This window comes from Saxophila tyrrhenica, assembly GCF_035928015.1.
Source record: "Saxophila tyrrhenica strain CCFEE 5935 chromosome Unknown scaffold_1, whole genome shotgun sequence".
Lineage (NCBI taxonomy): Eukaryota > Fungi > Ascomycota > Dothideomycetes > Mycosphaerellales > Extremaceae > Saxophila > Saxophila tyrrhenica.
Window position 1 is genome coordinate 811,800 of NW_027041733.1, and position 25,558 is coordinate 837,357.

Consider the following 25,558-nt stretch of genomic DNA (forward strand, 5'->3'; position numbering starts at 1 on the left):
TTGAGCTGCAACACATTCCTTTCATAAATATGGAACAACCACAGTCCAAAAGACTGGCGATAAGGCCGGAATGGCAGGGCAATCGCCTGTCGTTCATGGCTTCAGTCGGCACCCCTGACACCTCGACGGCAACCATGGAGCAGTCACCTCTGACCCAACAAGTGCGCCCTGAAGTATTCGAGCCGAAGGTCGTTGGGTTGTACAAACGGCTGTTCAGGGTATGCCATTTTTACCGCAGAGTTGGAAGTCATACTAATTTCGTCAGGAGGTTGACGACGATGAGAAGCCCGAGGGATTTTGGAGAGAACTATTCCTCCTGAAACCAGATGTACCCCGACTACGCGAAACACTGGAAGACATCGATGCGGATTTCTTACTTCATACACAAGTGCGACAGAGTGCTTTCAATGCAAAATCTCGTCTGACCAAGCATACAGCACCAACCACAACAACTGGTCTTACATGCCGTTGCACATGTCAAGGGTGGAGAAGCCCCAGCGGACGAAAATGCTCTTGAAGTACGTCTCCCTCTTCCTCACGTCTTAGCCTTGCCAACAATATACTCAGACTTTGACAGTCTTCTTCGCTGTCGTTCTGGCCAAGAAGTACACCAACCCTAGCTCGGACGTTATCGAGGTCCTTGCGGGGCTAGACGATGTCGATGCAGTGTTCACAGAGTTGGTAGTGTGCCTCGATCAAGCTATCAAAGAAGGACGGAGCGGTAGGACGATGGCTACTCCCAGTCTACTTGGCAAGACAGACTGACCTGTTGCAGTTGAGGTACGGCAAAAGGCTGTCCGCGCTGCCATCGCTGTCGTTGCTGGTGGCTACCAGACAGCGTTGGTGTCTTACTTTATCAATCGTGATTTCTTCCCCGGACTGATGAAGGTACGGAGTCTTGCCATTGACATTCGACGACCTGTTGCTGACGAACTCTAGCTGGTCCACCTGCTGGAGAACCCACTCCGGGCATCTGAGCCATTCATGCTCACTGGACTCCTTGCCAACTACAACAAATTCGAAGTCCACAACCAATACCGCACTCGCTTTTCCGACTTCGTCAACGACGACATCATGAGCAGCATCGTTGATTCTGTCAGCTGGACCTGCACCCTCCTCCGTGACCGCTATGTCGCCATCCAGGACGACACCCCGGCAGCCTGGAGTATTGGCGGCACATTGTCGTACGTCGGTCTAGGCGGACTGACCGGTGCGAAACCAGTTCAGCCGGTTCTCACCGAAGAGCAGCAAAGAGAATTATTGCTTGAACAGTGAGTAGCCCAGAATCAGGATCGACTCATCGCTAACAGTTGTAGACCCGGCCTGGCAGCAGCAATCCTGCTTACCTTGTACGACTTCACCATGGCCAACAAAGTCTTCTGCCACCACTTCCTCACAGCACCGCTTCCTGAGAAAGCACAGGCTACACCTTTCAGCACCTTCCTGTCATTCAACTCCTACCTGTATCAGCACGCATACCGAACCGCTCGAGCATCTATGTACGCCTATCTGACATTGCTGATCTTCTACATCCTGGTGGAAGACCCTGCACTGGCCAAGCTTTTATGTGAGACGTCCGGACCAGTGCGGCTGTGCAGGCAGCGTCCACCACACCTACCGCTACCCGGGGGCGACCGGCCTTACGCTGCTGTTATGCTCGACATCCTGACTGATGGCATCAACCACAATCTGCGGAAACGGTTAGATACCGGCTTCTACCTACAGAGTCTTATGGTGTTGTCAAAGCTGCTGTCTTTCCTGGCCAAATCCAGGACCAAGCTGACATACCATTGGGCCGAGCTGTGGCGGTCTCTCCTTTCTTTCGCCCGCTTCCTTACCACGTATTCCGACGACCTGAAGATGCTACCCAGAACCACGGAGATGGTCCAGTCACTCGTCGAGCTCTTGAGTCTGGCTCTCACCACTGGCGAAAGTTTCCTTCCAGACGCAGCTGCTTACGACGACCTCTTCTACAAGCTGGTGGAATCTGGAGGGGCGCTGATCAAGTTGCGAGATGCCTATGGCCTGTCGACGGACGCTGAAAAGAAGAGTCACATCAACACATTGATCGGCGTGTCCAAGCACTACCAGGAACTCATCGACAGTGAGCGGGCGAAAAAAGAGCATCTCAGCCCTCGCGAGGTGAGCAAGATCATTAAGCAAGGGTATGAGACGCTGAGCCTAGAAGCGAGAGACGGCCCAGACGCTGCTGCTTCTGGGTATCGGGAGGTCGAGCACAGATCGATGCTGAAGCGGATCGCGAGGGTGGCTGTGGCGGATGCTGCCAATCTAGTCTCGAAGTAGAGGTGCCATTGCTCGGCATGCTTCAGGCTCTATGGTCGGTAGTTCGTTCTATTCAATCTATGATATGGCCGTCGTCGTCATCATTGTCATCGGCCAGGCTTGGCATCCATTGCTTCGTCAACAACTTCATACGCCCACTTTAGCAATGCAGTCATGTCAGCCCCTGAAGGCATGGGTTTGACGTCCAACCCGTCAACGACATCCTGTCTCACCTCGCCCTCCACATTACCATCTTTGAACAAGAACGCATGGTCCTTGACATAATTCGGCCAAACCACATTCTCCCAATACCCCTCGGGATCCTCCCACCAACCCTCAATAGTGACATACCCTGACCTGGCTTCCCTCCTTGCCTTCCCCGTGTTGAAGTCGGTCCGTAGCAATAGCTTAACATCGAATTGCTCCCGAACACCCTTCATCTCCTCCGAGTACATCAAGAACCCATCAATAATCGCCACCGGCGGCACATCATGGAACATCCACCGTCCAGCCTTCCACTTTAAATCATCAATCACCTTGCTATCAACGTCCACTTTCCCGACATCGTTCTTGTCCTCCTTGGAGATCAGATCCGGAGGCGGTATCCCTACTCTCCGAATATAGCGCAGTGCTTCCTCGAATTTGGGCAAATCGATCGCTTCAACGCAGTCCCAGTCCGCCACATTTCCGGCAGAATGGTTGATGGGGATCTCGGCGTCGGTTTTGTAGAAGTCGTCTTCGTGAAGGATAAAGGTGTTGGGGAAGATGTCGCGGAGGAGCCGGGCGAGGGTCGTTTTGCCGGAGGAAGAGACGCCGGATATGCCTACTATGATGGCGTTGTTGGGTTCCATCGTGTAAAGACTGCGTGGGCCTTAGTGTTCAGTCGTTCGAAGATACTGTGGCCAGGGACTCCATTAGATATTATTGACTTGATTCATGGCCCTTTGTCAGATCTACATGTAATGTCGGGGTGTACCTATAGTGAAAGTGAAAGTAAATGTTCGATTCACGTGAGAGCAAACGCACGGCCCACTTTTCGGGAGCGCTAGCCGAGACTTTGAAGTTGCGGTCCAGCTTCAAAGCAAAGCAGCTTCCTCGCCTTTACAACCTCACCTTCACCACTGCACACTCATCTCTTGCCGCTTCTCGCCACACTGCATACGACACTGCGCAGCGATCGAGTCCTTTGCGACGACCGCCGACAATGGCGCAACCGGATATCTCCTCGATCCTTGCCGCATTAGGTAGGAGCACACCTTGCACATTGACCTCGACACCTCATACTGACATTTAGCAGCGCAAGGCGGCACACCTCAAGCACCTACACCTACACAGCAGGGCCCTCCGGGTCACGCGCCTCCTCCGGGCTATCCGCCAGGCCTCCCGCAACAACCACCTAGCGCGCCTCCGCAATCCAGCTACCTCCCACAACCCTCCAACACCGGCAGCGTCGACCTCAGTTCCATCAAGCCTGTCAACAGCGGCTCTGTCAGTATTGCAGACGCTATCGCCAAGGCCAAAAGCATCGCGGCCAACCGCGGCGTGCAGTCATACGATCCTCGGCAATCGTCTTCGACTCCACGTGAAGATCCTCGACTCGCCGCTCGCGATTTCGGACGCTCGCGATCGCGCTCTCCAGCTCGACATGACTCTTACGGTGGCAACCCGTACCGCGACGAACGCCGCGAAGACCCTAGACGCGGAAGCTATCGCAGGTCCCCATCACAAGATCGCAACTTCCGCGGCTCTCGAGACCCACCTCCCGGCTATCGCTCTGATGATGGCCAGACGGAGACGATTCGAGTGAAGTCATCACTCGTCGGCCTTATCATCGGTCGCGGCGGCGAGAACTTGAAGAGAATCGAGACTGATTCTGGGGCGAAAGTGCAATTCGTCCAAGCAAAAGAGCCTCACGCAACCGAACGTCAGTGTACCATCTCCGGTAGCCTGCGCGCGCGCGAAGCTGCCAAAGCCGCTATCTTCGGTATTATCGACGAGAACGGTGGGCAGAACGTCATGCAAGAGAAGGGCGCGTACACCCCGGGCATGCCCGGACGAGCCAAGGTCAACCTGCCTGCTCACAGGGAGGACGACAACCAGACACAAATCATGGTACCGGACAAGACCGTGGGTCTCATTATCGGCCGCGGTGGTGAGACTATCAAGGACCTGCAGGAGCGCAGTGGATGTCACGTCAACATCGTCGGCGAGAATAAGAGTGTCAACGGCCTGCGTCCGGTCAACCTTATTGGCGATGACAGGCAGACGCAGGTCGCGAAGGCGCTCATCATGGAAATCGTCGAAAGCGACCTCAAGTCAAGTGGAGCCAATCAGGCCGCTCCACAGCGAGATCGTGGCTACGACAATTACAACCAGCGTGGAGGCGGTGGTGGTGGCGGCGTTGGCGGTCGCGACTGGATCGAGAAGACGATCAAAGTGCCGTCTGAAGCCGTCGGTATGATAATCGGCAAAGGCGGTGAGACGATCAAGGACCTACAGAAGACCACTGGATGCAAGATCAACGTCAACCAGCCCAAGCCACCGGATGTCACGAGAGATATCGATCTCGCTGGCAACTCGAGGGCAATGGCGGAAGCAGAGTCGACAATCTGGGAGAAGGTTGATGTCGTGCGTCAGCGTGACGAAGCTGCCGGCCGTGGTGGACGTGGAGGCGGCGGTGGTGGTGGCGGGTCGTACGATCGTTACTCACAACAGCAACAGCAGCCCCAGGTGCCGGCCTATGGGCAGTACATGCCTCCCCAGCAGACGCAAGCACCACCGCAGATGCCTCCGTTCCAAATGCCAGGACAGCAGTCGACGCCCCAACCTGGTGACCCGCACGCAAGTGATCCGTATGCTGCCTGGGGTGGCCAGCAAGCTGTGTACCAATGGTATGCCCAGCAGATGGCCAACCTCGGACAGCAGCCACCGCCTGGCACCCAGTGAACAGTACTTGACGATGACGGTCCGTGACAGGCTTTGTGCTGTGATCGCATGCGATGGACTTGGTGACATGACTGGTCCGTGACAACGCTGCAATGCTCGTAACATCACGGCGCGATGACATGGTGACCTGCTCGATTGATGCTGTGAACCTCCTGCTGAGTGAACAAATGCGCGCCTGGCATACCTTGGATCGAAGTCTATGCTGTACTAAACGTCGCGGTCACCTTAGCCGCCCGATACATACCACATCTGCTATCGCCGCCACTTTGCGTCGTCGGTCCACCGTATCTGGACATCGTGCGGATGCATGACCTCAATACTGTTTGGTCGTGCCACATGGCGATTGCTTGATATACGACGCACTGTTGCGCTCGCTTCATGACCCGGTTTAGGTCTGGTGAAATGGATCGTTCTGGAAGTTGTGGCTCGCTCCGACAGTTCTTGCGAGTATCTTCAGTCTTGAATGTTGGCTCCGATCTCGTCTTTCGGTCAAGCTTGGGTAGTGTGGACACGCTTGAGCTGTTCGTGGGCTGCTCTCCTCGATGGACGGAGTCAAGGTGGCCTTTTCCAGCGAGGTTGACCGTGTTCTACGTTTCACAGCGGTGGTGTTCTCAAAGCACTTCACTTCTCCCGGGAACGGGGACCCCTCTTAAGTTTCATGTAGCATACAGAAAATCACAGTCATTCGAAACCTATACAACAGTTTCCCTGTTTCAATGAAGTGCTCAGAATGCATCTATAGCTGGTCAATAGTAGCATAGGTATGTATCCAGTGGTTCTAGCGAAGTGGATGTATCTTACTTGCTTCCCAATCAACCACCCCAATCAGCCCGGCGCTTGTCTTGATGTCCACACCTTTGCCAACGATCTCTTCCCCTTCAATTACAACATGCTTCCTCCCATTGAGCCAGAGGTCGCGTCTGCGAACCCGAAGTTTGACGCTTTGTACCGTGATCTCTGCTCCAACAAGCTCGGCGCAAATGGAACATCCGTGGTGGACGGCAAGGCGCAGAAGGAGCGCGAGACGTTGAACGAGGTACGTACAAGTGCTTCAAAAGGAAAGCCTCCTTTTCGTGTTTCGCACTGGTGAAAGACTCATGTTCCAGTCTTCTGGAACCATGACAGGAGGCAGCACGAAGTCGACATTGTCAACGAGCCAGCGCTGACTGCTGCACCAGGAACTTCACAAAGCACGCGTTGAGTCCGCCAGAAGAGACTTCATCACTCGTGGACTTCACGATCTGGCATACACACCCGCCGCGTTGCCAGAAGAAGTGAGTAGACAGTCATCACGTGACGTCTATAATCATTGACTTTGAGCAGCTACAAGATCTAGTGGCTACCGTGGCTGCTGTCCTGGAAGGCCAGGTAGCGGAAGAGGATCTACTGTTGCTTCATGATGATGTTGCCAAGTTCAAGGTAGGCCGGTCCCTTCAGCAATACGGATACAAGCTGAAAAAGAGGTCAGAGTAACATCAAGGCCATCACCGCCGCCCTCTCGAAAACACAACGCGAAGATGCGGATCTGCTGGTCGGTATGCTGGATCTCGACAAGTCGCTCACTCTGGAGACTCTACCGCAAGCTATCACGGACCTAAGAACGTCAACATCAGACGCCCGCTCCAAAGCCGCCTCGACCCGCCTTGCTCTCGCTCAAGAAGTCTCAGCGCTCCACTCGACCTACCGCAGAATCATGGAGGCCAGTATCCGCATCCTGGAGCAAACGATCCATGGCGCTGTAGCGCGCGGGACGAAAGCGAAAGCTGAGTGCTTGGCGTTGGTGGCGGAGGGCATGAGTAAGAAGTTGGAATTGCAGCATGGGCAGTTGGTGTCGCCGATCTATTCGGAGGAAGTGCAGGAGGCGCTGAAAGGACGTGCTGCCAGTCTGGAGAAGGAGACGAAGGCGGTGAAGGGGAAAGTGCGGGAAGCGGAGGAGAGGCTGGAAGAGTACAGGAAGGCGAGGGGCATGGAGGGAATGGCGAAGGAGTACGCTGAGATTCTCGGAGAAACGGAAAGGGTCAGGGCGGAGATTGAGCGGTTGGAGAACGAATGATTGTACGTCGCTTGGCTTCTGCGCAGTGTAGCGTAGCAAGGCGTGACTGCTTGACAGATCGTATGTCATTTGAAATCGCAGCTGACCTGGCTCTCACTTGCCCTTCTGTCCCTCCAGGACCAGCAAGGAGATAGCATGAATAGGCAAGTCGAACTGGATCCCAAATTTGCCACCCTCAGATTTCACCGTGGTCGGCTCATGCAACATCTGCAACAGACCAGCCGCTTTCAGCTGCGCATACTGCGCCTTCGTGGGATCCTGCGGAGACCCCATAGCCAACCACGTCGAATACGCATTCGAATGGCTCTGATCAATCCTATAATGCGTCGTGGCGACTTCGCTGCAACCCGGAAACGCATCCGTCACGTTGAAGTGGATCTGCGCATCCTGTTTCGGCAGTCCGTTGTCGTGGTAGTTCCACACCATCACCGCCATGGTATCGCCTTCTTCGTCTGCCGAAGCGAGCACGCCGACATCCGACTCTCCGCGGATGCTGCCTTGCACAACCGACTGCAGCGGGTATTGACCGGTGCTGGAGGCTTGTAGACGCTTGTCCTGCATCTTGCCGAACATTCTAAAGATGTTGAGGATAGGCTTGTCGATGCCTCTGGTAGACAGAACTCGGAAGTTGTCAAAGTATGGGTGGTCCTCGAACTGGAAGGCCCATGTGAGCGTGCCTTGAAGGTTGACCGAGTATTTGACGGCAAGATCGATCTGTCGAGCAAACACAGCTGCTGTGTATGAAGGATAGATGAGGCCGTTACGGTAGTCAACTTCTGGCGAGATGCAGGCGGCGCAGGAGTCTGGATCGTCTTCGCCAATGAAGATGGGTAGACTGTTGAGAGTGGAATAGTTGCGGATAACGGTGAATGCATCGACCACGTTGATGAGCTCGGCGCTCATATTCATTTGCAAGTGACCGGGAACACTGTCTGTAGCGTTGACATATGTCGGGCTGCCTTTGGCGTGAAACGAAATGAAGTCGAGGGGCGCTCCTTTCCCGCCAGTGGCGTTGTTTTGACCATTGATGGTATGGTCCAGGAAGAGGCCAAGCCAGTCTCCGTCTGGTCCGCCTGCGACTTCAGGTCCACCAACCGTTGCAGTAGGCAACGCTCTCAGGATGCCGTCGACTGCGTAGTCATAGAGAGTGAAGTACTGAGTCTGGGTGCCGTTCCAGTAAGGGATATTTGGCTCGTTCCAGATCTGGAGATGAACCATGTTAGCAGACGTCCAAAGTATAATAGCTGTCTGTGGCAAAGAAATACCTCCCAATACCAAGTCTCAACTTCCACCTGACCGTAACGCTCAACACAGTGCTTGGTCCACTGGTATATCAACTCGCCCCATTTCGACCAATTGGTTGGCGGATGGCTCCATCCAACATAGATCTCGTTGTAGTCGGAGTCCGCGTCAAAGTAAAATGTGTATGGCTCTGGGTCTGTCGCTAGAGCCTTGGGCATGAAAGAAGCCTGGACATATGGCTTAACGTTGTTTGCGAGATATGTGTCAAAGATCTCGTCGATAATGGCCCAGTTGTAGACGGGATTTCCATCGTCATCTTCCGTGTAAGCCTGAGATCATCGTGTAAGCATCGTTCCATTGTTCTTGACAGCTTGCAACTAGCTCACATTTGTGCATCCCCATTTCAACCGCTTGGGGTCCACGTTGTCGGGAGGGTCACAGGTTGTCAACAGGTTATGCGCTCGGAAGTATGTCTGATGGGGACCTAAGTTTCCAAGGTCCTGGATCAAGGACTCGCCATCCGGGAATATCGCTAGACAGCAGTAAGTAGTATGTTCACATACCACCTCGAGTGTTGAGCGGTCGAAGAGATACCTTGGTTGGCCTCGTCTGCACCGAAGAATCGAGCAAAAGAAGGCAGATTGCCGATAACTTTTGGTGCATCAACAGACACATTAACCTGACGTGCTACAGCTAATGAAGCGACACTCGCAATTACCGCCGCCGACAACATTTTGATCGTCAATTCCAAAATGACTAGAGATTGAGTGGAGATGAGAGGAATATATGTGCCTACCCCAAGTCCTTCATGCCTTTTGTTAGGCTACCTGATCGACAGTATCGAGCGGGGCTTTTGAACCGTTGGAGAAGACGTAGGACACGATGATCAAAAGGGATATCGCCGAGAGGCTCAAGTGGTGGTGATGCTGGAGGATCTCCTCCTGCGGGGTGTCCTTACCTGTTCCTGGCAGGTGGACGGATAAATGGCAGCATTTTCGCCGCCTTATTTCCAGGTCATACCAGGCTTTAGGAGAAGATGGTGATATTGGAATTCGACTCCAGCCTATGAGACAGCGGGGAAAAGCTCTCTGATCGAATAGAGGGAGATGAGGCGGAATCGCAGACTGAAGAGCCTTACAGCCACGGCAGGGCCTGGAGTCCCGCCGTCTGCATACCGTCGGTAGTTTTGCTAACTGTCAGTGGAGCCCCGACCAGTAACTCCGGTGTACTATTACCGCTAGGTAGGAGTGTTGAGGTAGGTGGGACGAAGAAGTGAGGTCGATGTTGTGGTCTACATGCAGCAATCGCCAGCGTCAGCCACCCACGCCGACATCGGCGCTCAATAACGCCACTCAAACGCCTCTTATAAAGTGGTGATGTTGACATCTCGCTACAACAAACCCTCCTCGAGCAATCGTAACACTACAGCGTTGATCAACCATGCAGCACATCAGCAGAGCCTCACGAACAATCCGACCAGCCTACTTCCGTCGACCATTCTCCGCCGCAGCTTCAGCCAGATCGCAATGGACCCCAGGACCTTCGCCTCCTCGACTACCAAAGGAAGAACAAGAGCTATTTGAGAAGCTCCAACGCCAGTCCACAGGCGCCTTCAGCACCCCCAAGGACGTGGAGTCAGAGGCAGATATGAAGGCTGCTGGTGACGAGCCGCTGGATGCGCAAGGCGGGCAGAGGTCAGATGCGGCCAACCGCATGCTTGCGCAACTACGGGAGAGGGCAAGAGTAGTGGCGAAGGGTGATGGAGAAGAGCTACATCCGAATGTTCGCAGAGGAGCCAAGCCTGAGTTCGAGGGTGATACGAACCCGAAGACGGGAGAAGTGGGAGGACCGAAGAACGATCCGCTACGATGGAAGGGCGACTGGAGCTACAATGGACGAGTGACGGACTTTTGAGAAGCAACGCCATCTTGAGCTGTGGTCTCTACACATTCATCGAGCAGGATGATTGTGGCCAACAGCCTACGCCTTCGCGACCTCAGGATCATTGTTGTATTTCTGGTGCTCGCAGGTCGAGATGATGGCTCCGTCCCGCTCTCTCCTCAAAGTGCCCTTGATCAGACACAATCGCTTCCCAGCATGTACCACCTAACGGACAGTCAACAAGGCCACATCGATCAGCAGCACGTGTGCACCTCACCTCACACTCCATCAGCATCATCTCGCCCTCTGGCGCCGGCCGCAGATACGTCAGGTTCAAAGTCCTCGTGGTGCCAAAGAGCATCCAGAACCCCGGCTTCCTTATCGGATACAGCGTCCACGTGGTCATGGTGTCGAACATAGCAGCAGCCATCCCACCATGCAGTCCCTGCGCCGGGTTTAAATACTCGCGCTGCACCGGTAAACGAAATACCGCTCGAGCCGTGGTCTCGCTGAGTTTCTCGACTGACATGATCTCGACGACCCTCATCCAAGCCAGGTTCGCATTCTGGACTGGGTCGTTTTCGAGCTGAGCACGAAAGGGATCAGCTGTTGAAGCATGGGGTATAAAGCGCAGCTGTTGTGGTAGACAGTCTCTCAGCCAGATATTGACTCACCTGCTTCATGTACTTGCGCTCGAAGATGTCTTTCTTCAATCTCATTACCAAATCCGTCTCACCTTCCGCATTGCTCGAGGTACGTGGTGCTGGTGCCATTGTTCCACAATGTCCGTTCAGGCCTGTGGTACCCAATGCAGACCACTTGTAGAGCAGTCGAAGGACTCTAATTCGCAGCAGTTTTATCTCGCGAGAATGAAGCGTGACTCGGACAAGGGTTCTGGCCAGGATGTCGTGTGTTCAATGATCCCACAGAGAAGTCGCCATCAATCGCAGTAGTGGTCGTGTTCGCAGTGAGTTCGACGCCGAGGCTGAAGGTGGGTACAGACGACTCGCCCCCCAGATGCTGAACCATTTCAGTGAAGAAATCAAAGTCAAACCATCGAACATTAATTGCACAATGTCATACACCGCCTCTCTATATACCCACATACACACACTGCTGATGGAAGAGCGCTAACCACACAAATTACCCCCCAATATTGAGTACCGTCTACGTCCAGCAGAACAGCCGCATCAAATTCCTCCCGACATTCGGCTCCAACTCCGTCCCGTCCCTCGCAATTTTCACCTCCTTCAACCCATTCCACGGGTTGCGCAAGCCGCGGGTGCGGAAGAAGGGCACGCGTGATGTGGAGAGCCATTCGATACCGAACTGCTTGCGCTGTTCGTCCTCGTTGCTGTCCTCCCGACAGGCGACGTCGGGGCTCCCGTCGACGACGGGCGTGCGATCGGCCTCCCAGAAGATGGTCCCTCGCACGGAATCGTCGTAGATCTTTCCGCTGGGTACTGTGTCGTTGGCCGGTGTCATAATCGATACCGGTTCAACGGACTTGCCACTGCTGTCGGTCGGTGACGGCGCGGGCTTTTTGTCCTGTTGCTTGTTGTGCATGGGCGAAGTCATTCGAGCCAGACCGAAGAACTCGCCGCTCTTGTTGGCTGGAAAGACGAGGTAGACGTTCTCCGAGTTGTTAAAAGCTTCCTGCAGCGTGCCCTCATTATGTGCCTGAGCCTCCCAGGAGCCGTTGTTAACGCTTGCGATCAAGTCTTGGACAGTCAGACTTTTGATAATGAAGAACCTCTCTGGAATCTTGACGAGTCCTGGCATGCTGCAAGCATCCTGCTTCTCCACTGGCGTCTTGGTGTCGGACAGCGCTTGGGGCGATATGGGCGTATCGCCTCCAACAATGACAGGATGATTGAGATCATTAGAGGTTGGGGTGCGCGGCATCCCGGAGCTCTCAGGCGTCAAAGTTCTCGAGTTGTCTGAGTACGATGATGGCGACGAGATCGGAGACGGCCCGGGCTGCATTCGCAGCCTACATACAAGGCGTCGGCCACCGAAGGGTACATTCCGGAAAATTGCCATTGCTGCTTCGCACGCGGCATGACTGTTGAAATTGGCGAAAGCGCAGTTGCTCTTCGAAATGAGGAAGACGCTTTCGATCTCGCCTGGCGCGCCGCGGGAGCAGTAGTCCTTAAGATCATGGATGGTGGCGTTCACCGGTAGATTCCCAATCCATACTGCATGCCCGCTTTGGACCGGCTTTCGAGGTGGGCCTCTTGGAACGTCCGGGACTAGAGCTGGCAACGGCGCTTGAGTGTTGACTTGGACTGCGCAGCAACAAGTTAGCTAGCGCCCATCAAGCCTTTGGAGTCATCTTACGTGTGTGCGCAGACGGTCGGGACAGATGAGGCCGACCACTACCAGGGTTGAATCTTGGGTCAATCCAGGGTACCGCTTGCTGAGGATGCTGGAACTGGCGCGGTTGGATTTGAGCGAGCTGACCAGGAAACGGAAAGAAGGCTGGATTCACAGCAACGCGGTTATAATACCCATACACGTGCCCAGCACCGAAGGAGTCGTAGCCATATACTTGCTCAGGCCATACTCCCGAAGGATGCTGGAGAGTTGGTACCGTACCGGCAGGAACGTGGAGGGTGGGCGCGTCTTTCACTGTTTCACGGGAAGGTAATGGCTGAGACATTCCCGACTGGAGGATTGCAAATAATATCACTGTAACTACGTCAACCGTGCTGCTCCCACAGTCTCGTTTGGCGTTAATGGTCACGCGAGCTTACCCTTGTGACGAAGGCTGAGGGTTGCTTGTGTGGCGGCTAGGGATGTCCGGGTAGAATAGCCAAAGGAAACTGGAGAAAGCGTCGAGGCGCACGCAATGCGAGTTACATATACTTGAACCGGAGACAACTCCCCTCACTATGGTGAAAATGACAGGGTCCAGTGAACCCTTGATGCTCTTGCGATACATCTTACCATGTGTCAATCGGAAAATGGAGTAATAAAGCAGGAGACGCTGTCCGGGGCTGTCGGTAGTACAAGATCTGTACGACATCATGCGGCATCACCGTGGGGGGTGTCGAATCTCCGTACCTTTTTCTAGGCGTTATGCTGCGGCGTGGCGGAAGTCGACCATGTTGCCGTCCTTTGTTGTATCAGCTGGAGCAGTGACTGGCCAACGTGAGTGCTGACGGCGGTTCGGACGCCGTGCGATATGGAGCAACGATTTCGTGGTCACACCAAAAATTTCTCCGCACACTGTGAGTGCAGCTTGGGGCTTTCCAGAGGGCCAGAGATTGGTTTGAACCTTGTGCCTTCAACTCTCCTCGTTCGGACCGGTGCCCGAGCTTCGGTCTCGGGTAACGTTTCCGTTGGAGCCATTCGATGCTCGGGCATCGGGAAACCGATGGCAAAAGCACCTCCCCATCGACGCCAGGCTGAGGTAGGGCCATTCGTTCAACGCTTGCGGGCAAGTCGGCATCCGGGCAGGCTTGTATACATACAGACAGTGGGGATGCCCAGGAACACCAGGGTCTCCGGCAAACGTTGTTGGTTGCTCGCCGCTAAAGAGCTCTGCTGCAGCAACGTCGGTGGCCACTCCGGACGTGCTAGTGTGATCACCAGGTGACGATGACACAGGTGAACGAACCTCGAGAACGAAGAGCAAGCGCGCTCAGCACGCAGGGACTGATCTGCCGGTAAGGATTCAAAGGGACGCACAGCGATGCTGAGCGCAGATCAGTACGGAGTAAGATCCGCCGCTCGGAGGCTTTTTTTAGGCGTTCCCCTCGCGTTAAGTTAAACTGCAACTGCAGAAGTGTGGTGCATTCATCTGTTCAGGCATGTACACGGCCCGGGCATGACGCCCAAAGCCATCACAGAACATGCGGTTCGAGGCAAGGCGTGAGGTTGATTTTGTGTTGAAATCGACGCCATCACCGTTGCCATTGGCGCCGACAAGCGTAACCGAGTGACCGCGGCTGCGCTTGCAGAGAGCCAAGCTGCTTCTCATTACGACAACAGCACGTCGACAGTATATTGAGGCAGAACAGATGGCTTTATCTTCCTAGGATGTCCCATGAATACGCTGCTCCGCTTGAAAAGTTCGACTACCTTCGACACAACATCTCAATCATCTGCAAAGCTCCCAGCGTCATCCACAAAGCTTCCGTCACCATCCCCATCATTGCTCTCAGCCCTTTCCATCTCAACCGCACAGCCGGGCTGCACCGAAGACTGCGACGCAAAGCTCGCCGTGCTCTCGACACGCTGTAGCTTTTGCCGCTTCTTCACGTGCACGTTCTCGTCCTCGTCAGGGTCGTCGATCGACATCTCGTCCCTGTCTCGCTTTCCATTCTCACCCGCAATACCCGGAGATGGCTTCGTAGCCTTGCTATTGGCTTTGCCCTCCTTCTCTGCCTTCTTGAGCTTCGAGTTCAGACCCTTCTTCAGCACCTTTTTCCTCACCCCACCCGGCCCCTTGATCTTCTCATCTTCGTCGTCATCCTCATCACCACCTTTGGAGTCCCCTTGACTGCCTGTGGGCCCCGGCGTGCCACCACGAGACCCAGCCGGAGTGTTGCCGTTCATCTTGGCCATAGCATTCCTACTAGCCGCTCGACCAGACAAACCCATACACTGCTCCAAATGCTTCGCAAACCGCGTGATAAGCAGACTGCGCTTGCAATTCGGACATGTCTGCCACGGGATATACTCGCCCTTCTTTAGCTTCTCGTCAATCTTCGACGCCTTCTTCTCACCCTTCTCGACCTTGTCAGCCTTGGCGTTCGCGCCTTCTTCCACCGATGGTGATGGAGGTCCCGTGCCGTTCGCATCGCCTCCCTCGTTCGAAGCCGGTGTGCCGTCCCCGCCGTCTTTCTTGTTGTTCTTTGCTGCCTCCCGCTCTTTCTTGTTCGGCGGCCGTCCCGTAAGATCAGCTTTGAGAAACGGGTTGCCGTAGATGTCGAAGCCCGGTTTTCGGCACCATGGCTTCTTGTCGCAGTAGACTGTGTCGCTCGGTGGGTCTGAGGTAGCTCCTCGTACTTGAGGGGCGAGTGGCGGGTCGAGGAGACGTGGAAGGTTGCAGCGTTCGCAGTGGGCTAGTTTCGTGGTTGGGTCGAGGTTCATCACCATGAGCTTGTGGTCTCTGTGACGATCGATAAGGATGTCGTGGATGATGTTGTTGATTTCGCCTTGCAAGATCTCCGCGCCAATGCTCGCCAGGCTTGGGGAGGCCATGCTGTCGTTGTGATATTAGAGGTAGTTTTGTCCGCGATTCGACGCCTCCAATGTTGACTACGTGCGATATGCGAATACTCGAAGGATTCGAGAGCGCAATTGTCGGCCGTCCACGGGAATCTCGTCTGACCTGAGGAGCAAGCGCTGGGCAAGCTCGTGCTATCGCTGGCTGTTCATCGTTTTTGGCAGTCTTGGGCTGCTCTTGCGGAGTGTTGCTCCTTCAACATGCGCAAGCTACGAAGTCCTCGGTAAAAGCGTAGCAATACAATGGTTTGTCTCTGGCAATGTGTGGTTGGAGACTCGACAGTGACGCGGTTCCAAGGTTGTGCCGATCAGGAACCGTGGTTCGCGTGAAAGTGGAGGTACCTTAGCGTCGATCCCTGCAGCGGCTCTCCCGCCATCTTCCCGCCGTGACATGTGAAAGTCACTGTAAGAGGCAGTGATTCAGCAAAAGAGGCTTACTTATCGGCCTAGCTCTGCGTACAATGAATTGATTCTGCGTACATGGAATCGATGACAGGATTATACGCCACTCTAACCAGAGCGCAAACGGGTATCCTAACGCCATCCCTCTAATTCTCGTCGTCTTCATCATCCTCTTCCTCCTCCTGCTTTTCATCATCGAGCACAACTCCTTCCACGCGTTCGTGCACATACTCAAACACATCTTCGATTCCCTCAAGAATGCAATAGCTTTCAGCCGACTTTCACAGCGCCTCCAACTTGTCGAAGAACTGCCCTTTCTCATCGGTATGATGCGCAACGGCTAACACCTCATCCACTGTCATTATCTTTAGTACCTCAAGCATTGCCTCATCTAGAAAGCGTTCGGACTGGAACCATTTCCGCACTTCCGATCCAGTAACGTCGACCGACAGACAAATGCTCTTCCCAATCTTGCGTAGTGTTTCCAGAGCACTTTGCTTGATCTTGAAAGCAGCACCAGATTGCATTGCTGCTTCGCGAATGGCTTCTACGTACTCGCAAACATCCTCTATGGCGTGTATGGCCTTCTCGTACTCCTTGCTACCTCTGCTGTCCGAATATTTCGTGTTGATGGCGTGCCAGGCGAGACCGGAGTACTTGCTGAGATCTTTGGCTGGTTGAGGTGCAGGTGCGGGGGCTGGCGGAGGGACAAGCTGTGCCGGTGGTCTTTGATGAGGTTGCATCATCTGCTGTTGAAGCTCTGCCCCGCGTCGTTCAGACTCTCACAGCTGCTGTTCAAGGTATGCCAGTCGCTGTTGAGCTGCTGGCGGCATCGCAGGTGGTGGCACGGCCGGTGCGGCCATTGGAGTGGGTGCCAGTACAAGCTGACCGGCGCTTGTGTAATAGCCAGCGTAGTATCCTGCATCAATCCAAATCTACTGGAGCATTGGTGGAGGCGCGTAATTCACAGTCTGAGGAGGACCGTTCAGAACGTAAGGATGATGCCGACCTGTTCTCCGGGAATCGCACGGCCTGGGAAGCCATTGTCGTATCGCGGCATCTTTGGCACCGCATGGCCGTTGGGAAGGTTTTGCTGCTCCAGGGCAGAGAGCGGCCTCTTCGTCATCTTGCGAGGTTTGAGATCGGAAAGAAGAAACGACTCTCTTGATGCGCAGAAAGAAAGACCGAGGGGTGAGAGATATCTACTATCGTGTACTCACCTGAGCACGCGTAACGCGAAGCCTATCTCTGCGCGGTGGTGCGTGCTGATAGACGAGATCACCCACGGATCCTGGGACTCCTCATCCGGTATTGGTTACTTGACGGGCGAGATTGATGACCGCGTCCAGCTCCCTCCATTGACATGATGTTTGTGAGGTGAGCGTGACATTGTGCGCTGAGGTGGAACTCGAGAAGTCTCCAAAATAGGGACAATCCGCGATCAGACCAACCATTTCTGGGCACTTCTCGTTTTTCTCCTCCTCCACGGTACGGATGATACATTTCTCGACGACGAACCTGCTAGCAGTCATCCTATCTTCATAGATCGGGACGACTGTTCGAGGCGTAGTCAGGTAATACCAAGACACTACCTCACTACATCCACCGGAGACTGTGCGGGCGACTGCTATGAGTGTAGCCTTGCAACCATCTGGTTGGTACAGGTGGCACGAAGAGGTCAAGGGCAGAACTATCTGGGGTGACAAACGGCCGAGATTGCACTCGTTGCTAACTTCGGGACGAACAAGCATGGTCGTAAAAGCCTCTCGATGAAGCCAATTAATCAAGCCATCTCTCAACTTATACTCGATACTTAAACGCCCCGAACACGGTGATGGATCTGGGCGCCACTTATACCTCACTTGAGAAGATTCACATACACTCAACAGGCTACATGGCTATCTACCCGACCAGCACCTTACCACCACCCGGCAGATCAGGCATCCCAGTCGTCAACGTCGTGGTACACAACAAAGGTCTCGAAGTCCGAGCCGCTCAGTACCCATTTCCGGACCATTCGAACAGTCAAACGGCTTCAGCCTTCCTCACTTAGTCTCTGTACCCCCTGGTCCCCATCTTCTGCGGTTCTCGGCCTCTCTCCGATCCGCCCTCGCGACTTGACAGGCCGGGCAGACTGAAGTACAGATACAAAGTTTCCCATGGATTTCGGCAAGTGACCTCTCGCCCCTCCCTCTTCTCGGCCTGCAGCGCTGGTGCGCATTGCTCAAGCACGCAAGCGTCGAGACCATGACCGCACCCGTATCGGGTCGCCCACTGCCAGCGACACATGATGTGGAGGTTTTGTTGAAGTTGTCGTGGTTGTGGAAATGGTATTGGTATTGATTGTCGAGATCGTCTTGGTGGTGGGCTCTTGTGAAGCTTGGTAGTGCTGGTGGAGTTCGGAGCTTGTGGTCTTGCTATGGATGATGTGGTGTGGTATGAAGAAATAGAGGGAGAGCATGCAAAGAGCGCAACCATATATTCACGCTTTTGCAGTGTTGTTTGCTAACGGGTCACGATGTAGATGTAGTCATCGAGCTCAGCAGACTGCGGACAAGCAATATCGAAAGGCATTGACAGAACGATCCTGCAAAGACGCACATGCTATCGATCAACTCGACTGACTTTGATCCAGACTCCGACGTCACTGAGCGAGCGAGAAGTCATCGTCTGGTAGCTGCAAGAATTCTTCCAGAAAAGTCCACGATGGATCGTCAAAGGCCCGATCTTGAACATCATCAAACTGCCACGCACCATCAGAGGAAGCCACGCCCTCGTGAGATCCTGGCATATCCAGAAAGGGTGCTGCTGACGGGAAACCAGAACTCAAGCCGGGGATACCGAGCGTAGTAGCGTAGCTCTTGCCATCCACGCCGTTCGACGCTGTTGATTGATGGGGTCCCGTGGCATCGTTCCCAAAGCGCGCAAAGACATATTCGAGCAGCCTGATCACACGCCTTGTGTCTTTACTCCTGGTGCCCTTCTGTACGCACGCATGCACCCTTCGCAGCAGCGCCATCGACTCTTCTCTGTCAATTTGCACCCCCACGAGGTTCTCGCTCGTGATGCAAAGTACAAGACAAAGCACCATGGTCGCAGTGAGAAAATCGTACCACGTGATGCTGCCCATGAACCAGAGCTCGGATTCATTCTGCTGCCCAGGTTGGAACGTGGCGTAGGCGTCGCAGAAGTGCCCTATGAGTTCTGATGATGCTTCGTAGCAGGTTTTGACGCTGGCTGGTCGACCTTTCACCGCATAGGGACGGTGCAGGACACAGAGGCTCTTGGCGCAGATGGCGAAGACGCACAGTCGGGTGACGATGTTGGCAGGTGGGTCGAGTATGGAGTCAGCCATCGATCGCGGGCGGAGCATATCGGGTAGGGCGTTGTATGTATCTCTGAGTTCGCTGTCCAGTGCTTGAACAACGTTGCCTTCATTGTCGAGCGGGCCTAGTGCGTGCCTCAGGATTTTCTCGAACACGGCCATCAGTTTATGCTTGGAGATGTAGAACAGTATGTCGGTGTCAGTCGAATCAGACCGAGCGGGTGGCAGTACTGTGGATTCTTCATCAAAGTCACTGTCCATAAGGTTTGTGGGAGGCAGAGTGTTCCAAGTGGGATATTGGACAGCAGAAGGTGTTCCACACTGGAAGGAGATAAGTAAATCCAATTGCATGGCCAAGGACCACGTCCGGCGACGCATCTCCTTCTCGAACGGGGAACATCTGAAGTTCTCTGGGTCTTTGTGGTAGCCGGCCTTGGTCGCAAGACGTACCGACAGCGCTAACAAGGTGCTGATGTCGTTCGCCACCTCGAGAGAGGTCAGCAGCTCGGCTTGTATGTACAGCAGCAAAGCCTCGATAGCAAAGCGTTTTGGTTGGTTGTACCGTCCAGCTACCAAGCAGTGTGCAGCTGCTTGAGCGAAGTGGTTGTTGGCGGATGTCTCGGGCTGTGCTTTGGATACAATGAGGTTGTCCGAGACGTGGCATATCGAGAACAAAATAGAAACCCAGAGAGGTGAGGCAGCATGGGGTGCTTCCCAGAACTCATTGTAAAGACGGGAGAATTGAGAGGCGTGCAAGAAAGGTGCTCTCATGGCCTTAGACCGGAAGTACACAGCGATGTGACGATCGACTTCTGCTCGCGGAGGCAGATACTGGGCCAGTACTTGCTGATAAGTTAAGGTTGGAACAGCACCGAACATGATATCATAGCCGTTTATGAGGTCGTGAGACTCTATGTGAGCATCCTCATTGGCATGGATCGCCTCCCTTAGCTGTTCGATGCCGTCTAGCATAGCAGACCAGTGTGTCGAGCCTAGGTATGAAAGGTCTCTGGAAGATGGAGTGCAAGAAGAACCGCTTTCCGCCACGGTCTCCGAGTTGACGAAGGACGAGCCGGTGCCATTGCTGGTCCTGCCCTCAGCGAGACCTAGGACAAGCTGTTCGAGATGCTGTAGTCGGGCTTCGGTAAAGGACCTTTGACCACGTTCACGTTCGCCGCCGGAGCCATTGGCATGGTGTTGGTAGACACAAGGCGTCCCATCTCCACGCCTGACGCAGCTCTCGCAAGGATGGTTTCGATCACATTTCAGCTTGCGTCGTCTGATGAAGTGTTAGTCGACCACGGAATCTAGCTGAGCAGCCGAGCGAGCAAACCTGCATTCGGCACAGGCCAGCGATTGGCGATTCCGGGTGATGCGCTTATTCGATTGAGCCATCTTGGTCTGTGAAAGACGGGATATTGTTCGTTGTACAAAATGGAGTGTACGCTTGGACGTTGTCGCTGCTCCATGCAGTGTTGTCAATGCGCTGACGCCACCGAGCTTCCACCTCGACCTCCCAGCCCCTTCGCTCGACTTTGCTTCAGTCTCTGAACACCGTATGACTCCAACTCCTACTCTCGTACTCAGCTGGCATCGCCGCAGACTTCAGCCACAGGCCGCCCGCTAGGTAGGCAACGGTGCAGCACATGGACTGTGCCGCTGTTGGTCGAGGAGGCTGATGCCTTGGTACAGCCTCCATGAGTCAATCTTCCAAGCATGAGGAGGAGGATAAATACAACATAGCTCAACGTTCCACAACCATGGCCTCAAAACCTACCTCAGAACGTATCCTCGACACCTACGAGCATTCGAAATACGCAGGCTACTACCGCCGCAAGCATGATTGTCCGACAACAATCGCCTCTCCTGAGGCTACCTGTCGAGATCCAACTGATCATCTACGAGTTTGCCGTTGTGGACGACACGCCTCTTCTCCTGAACTGCCCGTGCGACAGCACGTACGACTGCGAAGAAGACTGGCTGGAAGACCAGAGTCTTTGGAGCAATGGAACCAAGCAGCAGCCGCAACAACCAGGACTCACTCGAGCCTCTAGATTCCTCCGAGCCGTTACTCTCCCGATGTTCTACGAGCGCAACGTATTCAGAGCACATTATTGCTTCAACACCGACGTAGACTTCGCTATCAAGTGGCTGGATCGCATCGGCTCAGAGAACCGGCGGCTTCTTCAAGACTTCTGCTTCATTGATGACAACCTCGCCTTCGACGATATGTATCCTAATGTATGACACATGTTCCGTCGACAGCAGTCTCGACGTTTTTCTCCAGCTGACCTTTCACAGGATCTGATGCATCTACGGCGAAGTGCTGTCATCCGCAAGATGGGAGGAGCCATCGAGCCCAAGCATGCCGACTACCAGCTGCGTCATCGCGTTTCGTTCCTCAACGACGACGGCGACGAATACTTGGAGCTGATTGCCCGACTGTTTGACCATTAGCGAGGGGAGTGAAGCCGGATTGGCTAGGGGTTGTCAGCTGGGTTGGAAAGTACAGATATTCAATCGCCTTGCTCCGAATAAGCAATCGCCTCGTTTCCGAACCACATCTGCCAATATGACTATGTCATCCCCAAGAGTCTGACCAACTTCCAGAGTGAATGTGGTTGCACAGAAGGCGGGCGGTGCGGGAGGCTGTGAGATCTGCGCGTGGCTCTTTCCTCACATTCACAGGGTCCAGTCACATGCTAGGCTACCGCGAGCCAGATTTTGTCAGTGCGCACAACTCAAATATATTTCCAACTCCCACCTTTTCTCCGACCACGACACACCACACCATCGACCACCACCGACCAACTTGGCACACCAGCACGAACAAACACCAACTCCTCGTGGATGATACGTCCGCTTGCTTACCTCTTACCATACAACGTCATGTTCCGCTTGCTACCTGCAACCTCACGCGCTCAAAACCGCGCTCCACCCTGAATCCCAGAGGTGAAAAGTATAAAGCTTCTTAGACACTCCGTCTATACCGAGACCGCCTCACAGACACCTTTTACAACCACCCACCATGCCGATGCTCTCGCCAGCCTGCCGAACCTTCATGGAGAAGTTGGAGCTCTCACCCTTCGACCAAACCATCGCGCGCCTCTTCGTCCACAAGCTATTCTGCTTTCCATTCCCGGACGCCTCCCTCCAGGACGCAGCAGTCGAAAGCCTTCAGCAAGCGCTCTCTGCGACCATCTTGAAGTGGCCCTTCATCGCCGGCACGGTCTCTCCTGATGATGATGCCCCTCAGAAGCACGCCGTCAAGTTGGAGTATGACCCACCACTGATCGGCGGCATCGGCGAGCATGTCTTCACCGTTCGAAACCTGTCAGCACCAGAGTTTCCGTGGGCTTACGATCAGCTGGCGGAGGCGGGCATGCCCCTAAGCGCCATGAACAAGGATGTGCTGACATCAGTGCCTGAGTGGCCGGCGCCTGGACAGCCGTACCCTGCCCTTGCGATCCAGGCCAACTTCATCGAGGGCGGACTTATCATCTGCTTCGCCTTCCATCACGCGGTCGCCGACGGTGGCTCGTTCATCACGTTCATCAGGGCCTTCGCGGACGCCACGAGGCATGCGATCAGACATGACTCCGCGATGGTGATGCCAGTCGAGCCGAGAGTCTGCTATACCAGCCACATCGGAGCAGACGTGCGCGAGCTACAATCGTTCCCGGAGTACGACAGCAGATCCGTCCCTGTCCACCATGCCGCCTATAAAGAGATCACCACTCGCATCCTTACATTCTCCGCGGCCACAATGCAGAAGCTCGAGGCGAACATCAAGGCCGAGCTCAAGACGATGCCGGATGCTCCTAGCTTCGTCTCGAACATCGCATGCCTATCTGGATTGATCTGGATTGCGGTGGTCAGAGCTCGTCGCAATCGTCTACCTCCATTCGCAACGACCAAGATCGGCATTGCCATCAACGCTCGCAGCGTCATGACTCCGAAGCTGCCAGAAGACTACTTCGGAGACGCTGTGGTGCACACGAATGCGACAGCAAAAGTGTACGAGCTATTGGACGCCGACGCCGATGCTGCTCACTCTCTCAAGCCCATCTCTGTCGCTACCATGGCACTCGCGGCCTCCCGCATGCGCCAAGCCGTTTCAAAAGTCAATTCAGAGTACGTCAGTGAGCGCCTCAAGACCTTCTCTGCGCTCTCCGATCCGACTGAACCCTGTCGCGCCTACACTGCAGCCATCGACAACTCTCACACTGGGCTGGACTTCAGCTCGTGGCGCGAACAAGGTGCCGACATCGAATTTGGCATTCCGGGCATCGGGACGAAGACTGTGCAGTTCTGGAGGAAGACCTGGTCGCCGAATGAAGGGGCGTACAATATCTTGCCACGGAAGGGTGGTTCGAAGGGTACGGCGGACTGGGAGGTCTCCCTTGGGTTGAGTATGGAGGATATGGAGAAGGTGTGCTCGGATGAGGAGTTGGGAGCGTGGACGACACGGATTGTTGAGTGAGGTGACTTTACTTTGTGATTTCTGTCACTGCTTTAAGCATTGGCTCGATGGACAGAGTGGCGTATGTGCATGCAGAACCAGACCCGTGATCTTCGTACGTTCCGCAACGGGATAGCGATGCTGTGACAGGTGAGTTACAGCTACAGGAATTAAATTCAAATGACCAGCACATCTTACACAATACTTATGGCATCGTGTCACCGCGGGCACTGACACCTTGTTGCGCACACATGCACATGCTCGTCTGAGCTTCACTTCCCATCCTTTCGTCGACAATACCCGTCTTTCACCCGATTACCATCAACCTCAAATATCCCAGAAGACGCGGCAATGACCAGTCTTCGCTTCAGTAAGACGCTGCAACCGCCATTGCGATATTCAAATACTGACAGAGGTCGCAGAGACATCTCTAGGCATCGCCGCCGTCCTCACCTTCAGTTCCGTCTCGCCCTCCACACCGCTCTTGGGAATCCTGGGATTCCGCGCAGCTGGTCCTACGGAAGGTAAGGAGGCTTTTCTGTCTGCCCGCTCGCCTCCCTCCTTCAGCCCAACTAATGCGTAAGATAGGAGGGTTGGCAGCATCGTTCCCAGCGAGGTGGGGAACTCCGTGGCTGTTTAGACGAATGCAGAGCGCCGCAATGGGTGGCACAGGTCATATACCTACACGCTGAACGGGACTCTCCTGTTCATGGCCAACGTGGGTGCTGTTAGTGCCGGAGGATCGGCCTTCTTGGGGGGAGCGGCATGAGGGTGACAAGCGGCATGCAGGGCATGCGTGTCTGTAGCCAGAATGAAGTGAAGTCATTCTGAATAAGGAAGGAGTATCCAGACCTCGGCATTGACATGGACTAGCTTCGTTGATTGCCTGGCGAATGAGGAAGACGGAATGGCTGTCATGTGGCAATCTATGACTTCATTAGCGCGATCACATGAAACACAGCTCAATCGAATATTCTATCACTCACTGGACTCCACTGCACCGAACTCTTCCCGACAACGCACAGTATTCCAGACCTGCTGACAGCAGCCTTCTCGCCATGGACAAGGCCAAAGACACCCTCGAAGACGCAAAGGCACGTTTCGGCCACGCAGTCGTCGGCCTCCAGAATCTGAGATGGCAGAACATCTCAGAACAAGCACGCAAGCGTCTCGAAGAGCATCCGAAGCTCACAGCCTTCGTGCTCCTCTCCATTCTCATTGCTTTCTGCCCGTTCCTCGTCGTCATCCCTTTCTTGACGTTGCTCGGCTTTGGCGGGTTAGGGCCTGTCGCTGGTGGATAGGATCCGGACTTAATCTCGACTTGAGATGTAAAGGGCAGGCTGATAAGATCACAGGATCGCTCGCTGCTGCTCACCAATCCGCGAATGGAGCTACGACGGGGTTCCGCGTGCTGCAGAGCGCTCGCATGGCGGGCTATGGTCCTGCTGTCGTCAATTCTTTCATTCAAGTTCCTGCTGTGGTTGGGGCTGCCATGGCGGAGATCCAGAAGTGGTCCGACGCGGCTGGAGAAGGGCAGGGGAAAGAGGGAGAGCCTTTGCAGGTAGAGCAGGGCGATCTGAAGGAGGCGCTCGACAATCATGAGTCCAGCACTTGAAGGAACCATGATGCCACTGGCCAAACTGGCTGGATGGGAACAAAACATGAGCGGTCTCACCATTTCATAGCATTCAAAGCAATAGCACAGCTGTGAGTCTGACACAAACGTGTT

At 54.5% G+C, this 25,558-nt stretch overlaps 15 protein-coding genes across 15 annotated transcripts; 8 read left to right on the forward strand and 7 right to left on the reverse strand.

Moving 5' to 3' along the window:
- Positions 1–29: 29 nt before the first annotated feature.
- Positions 30–2,304, forward strand: LTR77_000355 (uncharacterized protein; the record flags this gene model as incomplete). Its single annotated transcript, XM_064797622.1, has 7 exons — positions 30–218; positions 266–388; positions 438–518; positions 568–721; positions 776–888; positions 940–1,271; positions 1,317–2,304. The coding sequence occupies 7 exons, from the start codon at positions 30–32 to the stop codon at positions 2,302–2,304; spliced, it is 1,980 nt and encodes a 659-aa protein (XP_064663856.1).
- A 52-nt stretch (positions 2,305–2,356) lies between these two features.
- On the reverse strand, positions 2,357–3,134 carry NRK1 (ribosylnicotinamide kinase; the record flags this gene model as incomplete). The annotated part of the gene is made up of 2 exons (XM_064797623.1): positions 2,357–2,441; positions 2,494–3,134. The coding sequence occupies 2 exons, from the start codon at positions 3,132–3,134 to the stop codon at positions 2,357–2,359; spliced, it is 726 nt and encodes a 241-aa protein (XP_064663857.1).
- A 353-nt stretch (positions 3,135–3,487) lies between these two features.
- Positions 3,488–5,229, forward strand: LTR77_000357 (uncharacterized protein; the record flags this gene model as incomplete). Its single annotated transcript, XM_064797624.1, has 2 exons — positions 3,488–3,527; positions 3,581–5,229. 2 exons carry the CDS (start codon positions 3,488–3,490, stop codon positions 5,227–5,229), a joined length of 1,689 nt encoding a protein of 562 aa, XP_064663858.1.
- An 889-nt stretch (positions 5,230–6,118) lies between these two features.
- LTR77_000358 (uncharacterized protein) lies at positions 6,119–7,282 on the forward strand (the record flags this gene model as incomplete). Its single annotated transcript, XM_064797625.1, has 4 exons — positions 6,119–6,265; positions 6,408–6,503; positions 6,553–6,648; positions 6,698–7,282. 4 exons carry the CDS (start codon positions 6,119–6,121, stop codon positions 7,280–7,282), a joined length of 924 nt encoding a protein of 307 aa, XP_064663859.1.
- A 93-nt stretch (positions 7,283–7,375) lies between these two features.
- LTR77_000359 (uncharacterized protein) lies at positions 7,376–9,257 on the reverse strand (the record flags this gene model as incomplete). Its single annotated transcript, XM_064797626.1, has 4 exons — positions 7,376–8,485; positions 8,548–8,853; positions 8,911–9,056; positions 9,119–9,257. 4 exons carry the CDS (start codon positions 9,255–9,257, stop codon positions 7,376–7,378), a joined length of 1,701 nt encoding a protein of 566 aa, XP_064663860.1.
- Positions 9,258–9,964: 707 nt separating this feature from the next.
- LTR77_000360 (uncharacterized protein) lies at positions 9,965–10,438 on the forward strand (the record flags this gene model as incomplete). The annotated part of the gene is made up of 1 exon (XM_064797627.1): positions 9,965–10,438. One exon carries the CDS (start codon positions 9,965–9,967, stop codon positions 10,436–10,438), a length of 474 nt encoding a protein of 157 aa, XP_064663861.1.
- A 66-nt stretch (positions 10,439–10,504) lies between these two features.
- On the reverse strand, positions 10,505–11,178 carry LTR77_000361 (uncharacterized protein; the record flags this gene model as incomplete). Its single annotated transcript, XM_064797628.1, has 3 exons — positions 10,505–10,630; positions 10,683–10,991; positions 11,080–11,178. The coding sequence occupies 3 exons, from the start codon at positions 11,176–11,178 to the stop codon at positions 10,505–10,507; spliced, it is 534 nt and encodes a 177-aa protein (XP_064663862.1).
- Positions 11,179–11,572: 394 nt separating this feature from the next.
- Positions 11,573–13,067, reverse strand: LTR77_000362 (uncharacterized protein; the record flags this gene model as incomplete). The annotated part of the gene is made up of 2 exons (XM_064797629.1): positions 11,573–12,693; positions 12,746–13,067. The coding sequence occupies 2 exons, from the start codon at positions 13,065–13,067 to the stop codon at positions 11,573–11,575; spliced, it is 1,443 nt and encodes a 480-aa protein (XP_064663863.1).
- A 1,439-nt stretch (positions 13,068–14,506) lies between these two features.
- On the reverse strand, positions 14,507–15,616 carry LTR77_000363 (uncharacterized protein; the record flags this gene model as incomplete). Its single annotated transcript, XM_064797630.1, has 1 exon — positions 14,507–15,616. One exon carries the CDS (start codon positions 15,614–15,616, stop codon positions 14,507–14,509), a length of 1,110 nt encoding a protein of 369 aa, XP_064663864.1.
- A 707-nt stretch (positions 15,617–16,323) lies between these two features.
- LTR77_000364 (uncharacterized protein) lies at positions 16,324–16,785 on the reverse strand (the record flags this gene model as incomplete). The annotated part of the gene is made up of 1 exon (XM_064797631.1): positions 16,324–16,785. One exon carries the CDS (start codon positions 16,783–16,785, stop codon positions 16,324–16,326), a length of 462 nt encoding a protein of 153 aa, XP_064663865.1.
- Positions 16,786–18,686: 1,901 nt separating this feature from the next.
- On the reverse strand, positions 18,687–20,762 carry LTR77_000365 (uncharacterized protein; the record flags this gene model as incomplete). The annotated part of the gene is made up of 2 exons (XM_064797632.1): positions 18,687–20,646; positions 20,701–20,762. The coding sequence occupies 2 exons, from the start codon at positions 20,760–20,762 to the stop codon at positions 18,687–18,689; spliced, it is 2,022 nt and encodes a 673-aa protein (XP_064663866.1).
- Positions 20,763–21,206: 444 nt separating this feature from the next.
- LTR77_000366 (uncharacterized protein) lies at positions 21,207–21,824 on the forward strand (the record flags this gene model as incomplete). Its single annotated transcript, XM_064797633.1, has 2 exons — positions 21,207–21,608; positions 21,669–21,824. 2 exons carry the CDS (start codon positions 21,207–21,209, stop codon positions 21,822–21,824), a joined length of 558 nt encoding a protein of 185 aa, XP_064663867.1.
- A 571-nt stretch (positions 21,825–22,395) lies between these two features.
- On the forward strand, positions 22,396–24,003 carry LTR77_000367 (uncharacterized protein; the record flags this gene model as incomplete). The annotated part of the gene is made up of 2 exons (XM_064797634.1): positions 22,396–23,846; positions 23,991–24,003. The coding sequence occupies 2 exons, from the start codon at positions 22,396–22,398 to the stop codon at positions 24,001–24,003; spliced, it is 1,464 nt and encodes a 487-aa protein (XP_064663868.1).
- A 177-nt stretch (positions 24,004–24,180) lies between these two features.
- On the forward strand, positions 24,181–24,412 carry LTR77_000368 (uncharacterized protein; the record flags this gene model as incomplete). Its single annotated transcript, XM_064797635.1, has 2 exons — positions 24,181–24,199; positions 24,252–24,412. The coding sequence occupies 2 exons, from the start codon at positions 24,181–24,183 to the stop codon at positions 24,410–24,412; spliced, it is 180 nt and encodes a 59-aa protein (XP_064663869.1).
- Positions 24,413–24,887: 475 nt separating this feature from the next.
- On the forward strand, positions 24,888–25,444 carry LTR77_000369 (uncharacterized protein; the record flags this gene model as incomplete). Its single annotated transcript, XM_064797636.1, has 2 exons — positions 24,888–25,122; positions 25,185–25,444. 2 exons carry the CDS (start codon positions 24,888–24,890, stop codon positions 25,442–25,444), a joined length of 495 nt encoding a protein of 164 aa, XP_064663870.1.
- Positions 25,445–25,558: the final 114 nt, after the last annotated feature.